General features: G+C 35.1%; 1 protein-coding gene across 2 annotated transcripts in view; it reads right to left on the reverse strand.

The window, feature by feature from the left end:
* TTC27 (tetratricopeptide repeat domain 27) overlaps positions 1-12888 on the reverse strand; it is a 113408-nt gene that overhangs the window by 80594 nt on the left and 19926 nt on the right. For both annotated transcript variants that reach the window (XM_066993896.1, XM_048047746.2), the window contains exons 7-9: positions 9501-9637; positions 7072-7184; positions 217-283 (exon numbers count right to left, since the gene is read on the reverse strand). In XM_066993896.1, the coding sequence (XP_066849997.1) occupies positions 217-283; positions 7072-7184; positions 9501-9637 (317 nt within the window). The remainder of the gene's footprint in view (positions 1-216; positions 284-7071; positions 7185-9500; positions 9638-12888) is intronic.

Below are 12888 nucleotides of genomic sequence, written 5' to 3' on the forward strand. Positions count from 1 at the left end.
TTTAGACGTCAAGCTTATCCCACATGAGGATGATTCAAAATGGGATAAAACTTCAATTCAGTTTCTTAAAATCAGAAAAAAAATAACGAAACAACTGACCACTAAAACAATTTGTTTTACAGTTTCATGATTAATGTGATGGGTAAATTACTGCTTGGTACTTAACTTAAATATTAAATTAAAATGTTTAGTAAAAAGTCCAGATAAGTTACTTACTGAAGTAAAAGCCAGAAGTTCCTCTTCAGTTAACTTGTGTATTGGATTGTTCTTTTGGAAGTCTATACTGTAAAGAAAAGAAATGTATATAAAATAGTGCTTGTTTAGTTTTCAGTATACAACTATGTAGAATAAATTTCTCAAACTTGCAGAAATCTAAAGGATGTTCTGGAAAAATGCTACAATTACAAATGGTACTGCTTATGTGCAGAAAGTGGCCAAGACCTAGGAGAAGTCACGGAAAAAGAGAACCTTTTCATGGGACAAACATATGTCATAGTGTCTTTCCCATTCTAACCTGAAATGTCTTACTGCATTCATGCTTATGGGGTTAAATTTTATGCATCCTAAACAGTTTTAAATCCATTCCCTGTTTTTACTGAGATCTGTTTTCAGTTAAAATTCTACGACTAATTGAACACAGGTTCTTCAAAGCAAAAACATATTAATGCTGAAAAAGTGCTGGAAGGTAATCTCAAACACCCTCTTTCTAGTCACTCAAGCAATATTAACCACAGGAGTCCATCTCTCAACTAAGTGACGTTACCGCTAACTTGTGTTACACGAAGGGGGAAAGCCGGAAGAACACAGAGATAAGATATAACGTTATTTTGTTTGTAGTTGAACATTACTGTTTAGATGAAAAATAAATTGCGTTTGCAACTCTATATGGGTGGATGGTCTCCTTAGACAACATTCCTCCAACACTTAAAAATGTACTATAAGAGATACCTTATATCTCTTACAGCATACATGGCAGAAACACCAACCAGGTTACAATTCAAGTTCCTTGTGAAAGTAAGAGATATCAAGTGATAATAAATCTTAAATCGTACTACAGAGCATGGATCATCACCAAACATACATAATAGCTACGTATGTATGTATAAAATCAGCACACTGTTCCTTGAACTCTGCAACAGGCTTCATTTCATAAGAAAGAATTGCAAAAAGTTTATTAATTGTGATGATGGGTCATAGAAATTATGTTCCTTTTACGTATTTTACTTTGGAGAAAACATTTTACCTGAGTCTAACTTCATTCTTGCTATAGTGTTAATTTTTATACGTATTATATAGTTACCATTGCTGTCTAATGAGTTTACCAGGTCTTCAAACTTGAGTATACTTAGAAAGACAATACATAAACTGTAAAAAGGCCAGAGTGCCTGATGTGTTTTGTTTTTTCTTCTAAAAAAATTAGGAAGCATTAAGCCATAATAAAATAATTCTAAGAAAAAGAGTGAAGCTCTCAATATAGGAAAATAATTGATGCCATTCAAGCACTCATCTCTTTACCTTTACTTGCCCACAGAAAGAAAAATAATCATTTGTGTAGCACAGAGCCAAGACTGCTTCTTGATGGCATAGGTCTCTTGCACATTCCACCTCCACTAAGTGGAAGACCAAGGAAAATATATAGGAAAAGAGAGTTCCCTCGAGATCGCTGCTTCAGCATTTCTCAAACAGCCATTCTTTAGAAACCACTAATATTCATCTGACTAGAGGAGCCTAGGAATGAGTACAGATGCAACATTCAGGAAATTAAGGGATGTGACTGAAATAAATTCCACTCCGACAAAGTAAATGGCATTTGTTCAAAGGTCTGCAGCCAAATACAGGTATGCTGAGACACAGCAAAAGCATAATTACACTCCCCTCTGAGATTCAATTTCCTATTTCTAACAGGAGATAAAATCCTTGGACCCCTCTTCCTTTGCAGCTTAGGAGATCTATTGTTCAGATGTGCTTTTCTTGATGTTTTCTTACCAAATTTCCTCTACATTTCAACTGGGAGACAAAACAAGGCTACCAAAGTAAACAGAATCGTGCACCCCATTTTCTAATTTTATTTTTTTAAATGAGCTACCACGGACCTAAGTGGCAAATGGGAGCTACTCTACCATTTTATTAAAAAAGTGACATTTGAAATCGTTATGTAAGGTATATAATAGAGAATCTAGAAGGATACCAGGCTTAGAGCTGATAACTGTTCACTGTAACATGAGCCAAAAGAATCGGTTGCTCAAACCTAAACTGAAATTATCTAACTGCAGTCCTTTAAGATTGAAGGCTTTTTTTTTTTTTCCCCTTTCTCTAAGTAATAGCAACAATCCTCTGACCAATCAACTGAACAGTTATCCAGTAGCAACACAGGCACCTAATAAAGCATATTGGGTGGGTTAGGAGGCGAGAGAGAATGGGCATTACTCATGAGAATTTTTTTGAAAAAGATTTGCTCATCTTTCCATCTATAGAGGAGAAAATGACCGGAGTAGTTGAAAAACAACAGTTTATATAGCAGAAGAAAGCCTGAGAGATCTTCCAACTCATCTTCCTGCTCTGCATATCTACGTAACTTCAGACCTCCCACGACGGAGGTTCCACTCCCTCTTCACGTACCTTCTGCTGATGTGTCATAACATCTGGCAGCTTGAGCAAACTGTATGAGTGTGGCCTCACAGAAATTGTGCTTTTGGTAGAATAGCGATGAGAAAGGGCTTAGAATAGCAGACCTTGTCAACTCCCTGTACATTAGCTATTACAGTAACACATTTTTCCCCTTCCTCCTACATAAGATAGATATGTTATTGATTTTAATTTTTATTTTGAATATTTTAGACAACACTGCTAGGGAACAAATCTGTCACATATCATTTTTCCTTTCCTTAAGAATTTTCTTTATGGAAATAGGAAAGTAATACAGAATTGTTCTGCTTTAGTTACTTCTGTCCTTGTATAAACTCAGCTGCTAGCAGAAATAATCAGCTTAAATGAGAACACAACGTAGTCAACTAAAATCACTAAACATTAGTCACTAATATAAACATGACTTCAGGTGAAAATTAGCAGCAAGTTTCCCTCTCAATGGCAAAAAGAAAAAAGAAAAGGTTAAAAAAACAGCTGCAAGAAAACTTCAAATATAACAAGAGCACTGCAGCAGCTAGGCAACCAGAATGTTAAGTGACACGACTGCAGCTTTTGAATCACATGGGTAAACCAAGGTACAGCTACATTTTGACAAAATTGCAACTTCTTTTTCTATGTCCTAAAAAAACACTGATTCAAGCAGAAAGGATTAATCCTCTCCCTCTTCTAGGACAGATTTCAGATTTTTGTCACAGCTTTAAGCATATAGATGCAGATCTTCCAGCTCAAAACCAGTGATAAAATAGGTCTCTAATTTCCATTTCTGCCACATCCATGTACAATGTTTTAAGATACATAAGTACAATACATTGAAAGACAAAGGAGAAAAACTAAATTGTTCTAATGGTTTACCATACCAAATCAAATTTAAAGCTGTATTTTAAATCTGAACTTGTATCTAGAATAGAAATGTAGCTTTAAGCATTTATAACAACTCTGTCAGTTCTTGTCAATGTACTTTTCAAATATTTCACTTCTGTACAACCTGTATTTGTTTTGATTTCAAGGATGGGTTAAGCAGTTCACTCCAGACAACTTCTGGAACTGAAATCAGAGTGGAATTTAGGATCTGCTGGCTGTAGGATATGCGATCACATGCCTCTTCATAAGAATACAAAGAGAAGTCACTAATCACCACAAATGGTCAGCCATACCAATAGATAACATCACCAGTGGAATCTTGCATAAGCTCTGTGCTATCATGCGTGTTATAATATTCATAAATAAACTGGAAAAGGAGAATATATGAGGTGAGAAAACTCACAAATGATATGACATTCTTTGAGGAAGGAAGGATGCGAATAGGCTGTGAGGAGCTGCAAAAAGATCTTACAGGATGGAGCAAAAAGGTAATAAAATAAAAATGCCAAGTGATGCACAATGGGAAAACCAGTCCTAGCATCACATAAACTGGTAGGGTTTGAGAATTTCTGTTCAGCACCTGTTTAGCATTGCAGCTGCATGAAAACATTAGTCCAGTACCGGGCAGCAATCAAAAAGGCAAATAAAAAATGTAAGGAATTAAGAAAGGAATAGAGAATACAGGAGGATATATTTTATGAAGTACATCATCATAACAAACACATATAAAATATGGTGTATAGCCTTTGTACACCCAAGAATAGTATGTTCTATTTTGGAGCTTTCATTTCAAAAGCAGTAATTCAGTATTGGAAAAGGTTCAGAAACAGACATCAAGAACGATCATTATTTTATGACAGTGAATTATGATGTTTTAAGTCTTATAGACAAAAACATAACTTCTGCAAAATGACTGAGTGATTAGGCTAGGATTAACACCAAGGAGGTACATCGCATAGGTTCTCAAAACTGTTAGCAAAACAGAGGGTGGCTAGGGACTGACAGCTCATCATCTCTTCCAGTAAGAGGTAAGTCAGTAAAAGAAGTTATTGAGAAACAAAACTGGAAGGGTTGTTGGGGTTTTTTTTTGAGCAGTTGACATGAAATATGTAGACAGAGGCCTTTGCCAAAGGATGTTTCAGATGTAAGAAATTTTACAGGGACTCAAAGTAAGATTATGAGTATTTAAGAGATCCACTGAGGGCTGCTATATAAACAAGCCAGATTAGGCTCATGAAATCACCATTTAGAGGCAACAACATGTGTGCCCTGTTCTTACTTACCCTTAGGCATCTTCTTAAAGCCATTCTTGAAGACAGTACTGAGTTAGATGGATGGTGACAACTAATGAGTTTTGGCTTGTTTATGTTTCCTGATGCATTACCTCTCTGCAAGTACAGATAATGCAAATCCAAGTTCCTCCAGTATCTACTTAAAACTACAGATAACTAGCATGAGATAAGTGAAGAACAGATAAGTCAGACTTCACAAATCTATTTTTATAAGTATTTGCTATATTTCTATGCAGTTTCACCAGCTGTGTTGGTTTTGTTAATGAAAAAGATCCAAACCCAATGAATTTATCACTTTACAAGCATTTTCAAAGTTTTACAAAGGTTTTTCAATTGACTTTTTGAGTATTCCGAAGAGCAAGACAGGAAGTTCATTTCCCAAGCGGAATCTCTTCACGCAGCTGTGTGCACAGCAATATACTTTGTGGCAATGATTTTAAACAGCCATAAAATAACCATGGTGAGATCATTATACTATCCGGCACCTGTAATAGGTTTATTCAAAAAATAATAAGAATAAAAACTTGCACTTAGATGATACTTCTGTGAAGATGGGTCGGACTGCCAAAACCAATATAACAGAAAAACTTTTGCCACCAATAAAGGCTGTCCAAGATTTTATTTCACATCGTTTACTTTCACAGAACAACATGTGTAAGCCCTGGCCTTCCTCAGTTACTTTTATGTAATCTCTTCTAACTAAACAGCTTGGAAGAGTGAAAGCTCTCTTATCAAAACAGATAAAAGCAGTTGTTTACCTGCTGTTGCCTTGCACTTCTGATACAACCTACAAAGCATGATCTCACTATAAAGTGCAAGGAAGGCTACAATCTGATATATCATGAAGTACATGATCCATCTTACCTAACTTTAGCCATGTAAAATTCAGACCTTTAATCTCTGTTGTCTATGCTTCCTTCAGAGTCACTGCACAAATACAGATAAATGTAGGAATAAATGTATTCTAACATTTCCAGAACATGGCTGGCTATCAAATCTTGACTCTATCTATGACTGAAATAGCTTCAGACATTTAATATTGTCCCACCCACTGAATACCACTCAGTGGCAATTACCATATATATGGAGAAGCAACACAGAAAAAATTTTTTGGCTCTTCTCCTTTCTTAAACAAGCTTCTTTAAACAAGCTTCTTGCTTTGAGTCCTGCCTAATTTACATGCCACTTGGATTAAAACTTACACAACCAGCAGTCAAGATAGTTTCTAGCCACTATTCACAGCATGACAGGGGTGATTACAAAATGACATGCTGTGGTCAAGAAATCTACTGTGCTGCCAGTCAGGGTCAAATTCTACCCTTTGAAAACAATGAGACCAATACAGAATAAGATTTTCATTCTGGACGGTGGAAGGATACTATAGTCTGAATATAAGACAATACTGTGTTAGAAAATGAAGTGCACGTGAAAATGTCTTGCATGAAGTGGAGGACAAGAGACGGGGATCAGACTTAAAGGCTAAAATTGACTGGGATCAAGGATATTTATCATACCACTGTTCACTCCTCTCTTTTGTCCCTGAATTGGATCTAGATGTGGCCTTGAAAAGAAAGCAAGTTCAAGTCTTTGGAAATGAAGAAAATATAGTCATGGTACATACCCTACTTGTGAATTTCTGACTATAGTGGGTAGGCTGAAACCAGAGACATAAAACTTCACATTTAACTTAACTATAACATTTAACTTAAACTATATAGCCAAGCAAGTGTCTGAGCCTTCAAAAAGCTGTAGTCTGAGAAATAGGCATACAAAAGGAAACAATTTTCTCTCTACTAATGACTCACTTCACTTTATGCAAGAAAAAATAAGAGAGGGGAGAAATAGCTTGAAGTATTCCCATTGCAATGAATAGAGGGGAAGAGTTTTCCTTCAAAGACACAGATGATTGTCACAAGAAGCTGACCATTGCAGACTCAAACATATTTTGAAAATTTGCCAAAGTATGATCACAATATGGTAACTAATTGCCACTTGACATTTAAAAGATGATTAAACTGAGACACAAAGATGCTTTCTCAAGGATTAAAAAAAATCATACAGCCATTAATGAAATATCTCTGAAAATCTGTTCTGGACATTAATGTCCACCCTGAGGAAACTGAAAATTTAATTCAAGTATAACGCGATTTGTTTTTTAGCCAGATCACATAAGTAAGGAAAAAAACTCCCGCCAATTACCACTTTCTTATTTCCTCACCGTAAGAATAGTATGAGTTTTGTTTGTTTTTTATGTAATTAAGGAGTAACTTACCAAATTCCAAGGATTACAGCAAGCTCTTCTGCACACAAATCAGGTACCTGGTACTGATCAGCATCTGCTAATTTTATCTCATTAAGCACTGTATCATCATTTAAATCACAGTTCTGTTGGAGGAAAAACATACATTTTCAACTAGAAACAGTTTCAAATAAATTTATGCCTTTACAATGTGAAAAAAATTGTTTGTAAAGGTAAAACAAACATCAGAAAATGATAAAATTACAAGTAATTTTTAATGACCTTAAAACTAATCAAATGCTTTTGGTGGTGGTGCTTTTTTCTTTTTCCCTTTTTTTTTTTTTAAACATACCATTTCATATCAAGAGTCCTTATGTATCACCTCAAGCCTGAGGTTTTCCTTTCACAGGAATAGTCAGTTTAACCAAATGTGCACTTGTGGATCATTTAATGATTCTGAAGAAAGTTGACCTGCGAGCAGAATTTACAAACTCAAATGCAATGCATTTTAGTACAATCTGAGATATTTTATCTGCTCAGCACCAGACAAAAGTAGGAAGCTCTTGGCCAGACATCAACCCAGCTAACAGTCTAATAACTGGTCACATCGCTATAATGGTTTTATTTTTAATGGAATGCAATTACTGACCATTTAATTACAAAATAACTTGTTCAGTCATCTTCCTGAAAAACAACAAGGGAAGAAATTTAGAACTAAGAACTCCATGAATGGAGATGAAAATCAGAAATTATGACCAGCCACAGCTTGGCCTTTACACAAACTCACAGGTTTTGTAAGTCTCTTTAGAAATTTTCCTCTCATCCAGAACAATTGCTATTTTCAGACAGAGTATTTTACTTCATCTGCAAATGGTAGATGTTATATAACAACACTGAAAATGGGAATCAAATTTCCCTATAACTACTTTTCAACAAGATCACAGGCCTTTTAGCTTTCCACATGCATCATCTGCGAAGATTCTCAACAACTCTCAAGACTTAGCTTCCATACAACTTTCATAAGTAGTCTTTTAAAAGTCTACAAGATACATCGAACACCTGGCCTAACTTTGGAGAATCAACGCGGTTGCCAGCAGCTTTTGGCAAATGGAAAATAGCATTAACTCCAGTTTTGCCTAAAAGAACTTCAAGATACATCCAGAGATGACAAATTTGAGACCAGACCTTGCAAAAGAAAAACTAGGATCCATTGTTAAAAAAATTACATGAAGTTGACAAATGACATTAAGAAGTTGTATTTTAATAATTATTTATCAATAAAGACATACTAGAAAATGGAATAAAAAATTGGACTGGGGAGTCTACTTAGCCAAGCCCGGTCTAATATCTGTGACAGAACACCCACACAAGGTTAATAACATGTTTGAATTTGAAATACCTCTGATTTTCCTCAAAGAAGGACATGGTTCTACCAATACTATGTTTTTGAGATTCTGACATATAAAACACACAAATAAAAGGTTTTGATTTTTTTTTTTCCAATAGTAGACCGCGAGAACAGAAAGCCTAACTTCTTAATAGTCTGAGTAACTTATGATGGAGTTGTATAACAGTTACTCAGATACGCATAAAATTCAACTCCCTCCTTGAAGATTACAAGATTAGATTTAGAAACACTAAAATCATTCCTAGTGCCACATTTCTACTTTTCAGAATGAGTAGATATAGTAGATTAGAGTTTGCTAGAGTTTGGAAGCAGAAAGTTATTGTCGATTTCTTTTGCTTAAGATCCCTGCATGACATGGAAGTCTGTTAAGACAAAACCTTTTTATAATGATTCTCTAGCTTAAAGAATAGATCTCGGACCATAACGCCCCAGCTTCTCTCTGATTTCTTCAGAAAGTCCAAATAACTTTAAATCCTGACTAGAACTTCTCTTCGTGAAGGGAAAAACGCCCCCCAAAACAGTTCAGTGGCTGTTGAGCCATTTGTAATTCAAGTCATCACATCCACCCTTAAGACCAGTTAGGCCAAATTGTGTAATTCATACCAGTATAAGCAAGTAGACCAATGCTCCATCTTCACACTGTTCCTACATGTGCCTGTCAGCCCTCAGGCATCTGTGTTTTTCTTTGACGCCTTCCAGGCTATCTTGAAAATCAGTCTCTCACCTGTTTTCCTAACTATTATTCTTATTCACTAGAAATCAATACAAACTCCAGAAAAATATATTTGCAAACACGCTCTTAGTTGCAAAGCCACATCTTTGGATGGAGAAACGTGTCTGGAGACAGCTATATGTGGTTTTACCACATCCTGCACTTTGGACAAACATCTGTCTCATCTCTTCCAAAAACTTTCAGAAATCATAAGTTTCATCTAGGTACCACACACTTGCACACACATGCAAACACCAAAGAAAATCTTAAAAGTATTTTAATTAATTAAAAATCCCAAATAGATTTTAAGAAATTAAAAAACATCTCCGCTCAAATACATACCATTGTTAGGTTTTCTAGAGGAGTAGGTGCTGGACTTAGTTCACTATGAGGAAGGAGGAATTCATCTGTTCTTTGGACATCCACTATAAGCTGTGCTACATATTTTTCCTGAAATCGTGTTCTCTTCCCCAAAGCACCTACAGAAAATTAATACAAGTTTATATTAGTGACCACTAAAAAACCGTAATCCCATCATAGAAAGGGATCCCATCCCATCAAGAAACTTGCTCACAAAAAAAATGCAAAACAAAAAGAGAAACACATTGAGTTAACCTTTAAATCAGTGGTGTTTAACTGATCTGCTTACAATGAACTACGTGTATTCTCACTGCTTACTACAATGTTCAAAGAAAAACATTAAAAATATATAAACGCAACTAGATAGGTCTTGCAAAGCCCATCTTATGTAAGTTTCCTACAACCCACAATATTGCCTCTTGAAAACCCACAACAGCCAAATTTCATCAGTTCCTTACAGCAAAATACAAGCAATACACTGCAAACAATTAGTCAATTTCCCCACTAAAAGGTACTGACAACATGGAAACATTTAGGTAAATAAAAATCTCCTAATGTCTTATAAAGCAACAAAGTTTCCAGATGGAAACAGTTCAGTGTCTGAATGCTTCTGTGGATTGGTAGAACATTTGGGAAAATATGATCACAAGATGGACGGTATTTTTCAAAGCCCATTCACTTTTTTTCCTAGGGCTACATCGTTTTTTTAAGCACATGAGTTAGATGCCCGAACCAAATGTGGGATGATGGAAGAAAAACTGGGAGGAAATACAAATTCTGAATTTTCCTTCAGTTTTGCATCTTTTCCTTTACATTTTATTGCACTAACTAGATAGTTTACAAATAAATTCTTCTCAAGGAAACACCTTTGCTTGCTGTTACTGAAGTTCATATAACTAGTTTTAATGGATATGATTGTTTTTGCAATTGTAGTTTACAGCTACAGTTGTACAGTTTACAGCTACATTTGAAATATTTTAAATATTTAAATATTTGAAATATTTCAAACGCACTACGTGAAAGTCATCTTAACATTTCTTTCTTCAGTTCTTTATGAGACACTCAGACAACTTTTAATAAGTTTTTAGGATAGCAACTGACATTTATACCAAATAGAAAAGAAAAAAAATAGCTGTACTTCCATTAGCAACCTGTTTCCACGCTGCAATCAGGGAAGTCACAAAACAATTTCAGAACAGTAACTTAAAAATAATGAGACCTATCCACTCCCAAAATAGAGCTAAAAACTACAAAATTTGGAGGTTTGCTTGTTTACTATGATACAACGCTCTGGTAACGTGAACTGTGAAATCAAATGTAAGGAAAAGGAGAACTGAATACTGACCCACTGTTCTTTTTTGCAGAGCCAATTGAGATAAAAAGTTTTTAATTTCATTATCGTTTTGAAAATTTGCAGTACATGAGAACTTTGACATAAAGACGATTGACTGCTCGTGTGTTCAGTGGGCAAATGCCAAGGGATGAGGCCACTGTCAGTAAGAATCGTCTGGCACACACGCTGTAATAGCACTCGCTCCTTTTTCTTCCAGGAGGTGGAAGGAGAGCATTAGGGAAATGAGTAATTAAACTGATTACTCCTTTTCTGCCAGTCACCCCTTTTAATGGGAAAGTCCCGTGTTAACAGTTTATGAAGGAAAGTAAATGGTTCTAAAAATAGCACCTTACAATCACATTGGGGCGGTCAGGGTAGGAATAGAGACCAGGCAATGATTCATACTAATTTTACACAGTACCACTCAATTCTCAATTTTAATAATGCTTGTAACCCATTATGCTGTAATTCACTTCCTATTATGCCTTATTGCTTAAACAGATAAAAAAGCACTCACAAAGCTACGTTTGTTACTGATAAATTTTAAATTTTACTCACTACCAAGTAGAAGCTGCAATGCTTTCACACTCTGAGATAGCTCCCCACCTTTCTTTCTTTCTTTTTTTTTAAGCAAAGAATTCCTTAGTATTACAAGGAAAACACACATTTTCCAGATCAAAATGATTATTATGTATTTAAGTTGGGGGAAAATTTTGCTTGCTTTATACCACCAGAAAGAATCACAAAGAAATAGGGAATCTACACATCAGAGATTTTACTTTCTGTCCTATATTAAAAGTGCCCATTACTGGGCATGAAAACAGTAAATGGACAATATGTGGATTTCAGGGTTTAGCATTATTAATCCTTCGTATCTGATCATTTTAAATTTATTTTGGATTACCACCGCTCATTTTAGTAAATTTGTAAGCGAGAAGGACTACAGTCTTTCACTGACAACTGTTTTGTAGTTATTGGTGATTGTGACTTGCTGTGAGGGATATAAGGATGCTCTTCAATAAATGATGAATACGGGACAGACCTGGATTACTGGGACTAAAAAATACACAAGCCAAGAACAACTATGATTTATTCACGCATTTCTAAAATAACTTGCAAAAAATACTGGTTCTAAGTTCTTTATAAAAGCAGCATAAATTCCCATGCCGTAATAAAATCTTTAGTCAGTAAGGATTACAATCCCAGAAGAATGAAAAACTCTCAAAATCTTTTCCTAAAATGGAAATTCCTTCCCAAAGCCATAAAAATATCTTTGATAGAGGCTGAATTTTTACAGCAAAGCAAAGTCATTTTTGATGATGTAACATTCCTTCCATTTACCCAAAATATGCATGTCAAATGAATTTGTCTAGAATGCCAACAATTCCCACATGTTCAGTTCATTTCATCTGGCTTTCAGGTTAGACATCCTTCATAACTATTCTAATATATTTATGGAGATAAGGCACAGAACTTTTAGGAATTTCACAGCAACATTCTTTTAAGACTGTATCATTGTAATCTCTCTCTGGGACTAGCGTAACCTCTTGGTATAGTCATTAAAAATGCAAATAATTCCATAGCTCCCTCTCACCCCCCAACCAGCCACCCACCTCCCCCTCCAAAACCCAGCTTTTCCCTAGGTTAGATTTATGGAGATAATTAGTTTTTAGATGAATAATCTCTTTTAAAGAAAAGAACATACTCCTCAAGCAACTTGAGGAATATCAGCTGCATAGCCATCCGGCACTTCAATTTTACCTATTCTTAGTTTATTGAATTTTTATAGCCTGATCATCATCACAGACACTGATCTTTTAAATAAAAACAATAAAAATTGGGTTAATTTTAAACAAAACCAGCTTATATTATCTATTTTGCAGCAAATGTCACACATACAGTATGTCACATATAGGAATAATTTCCATATTTAAATTAATTATATTTCAATCGATCCCACCTTTTTTCCTATGTTTTAGACAGATATCATCAAATATAATCAATTCAATCATAGTTATGCAAAATATTATGCCACAA

Source organism: Anser cygnoides, chromosome 3, assembly GCF_040182565.1.
Source record: "Anser cygnoides isolate HZ-2024a breed goose chromosome 3, Taihu_goose_T2T_genome, whole genome shotgun sequence".
Lineage (NCBI taxonomy): Eukaryota > Metazoa > Chordata > Aves > Anseriformes > Anatidae > Anser > Anser cygnoides.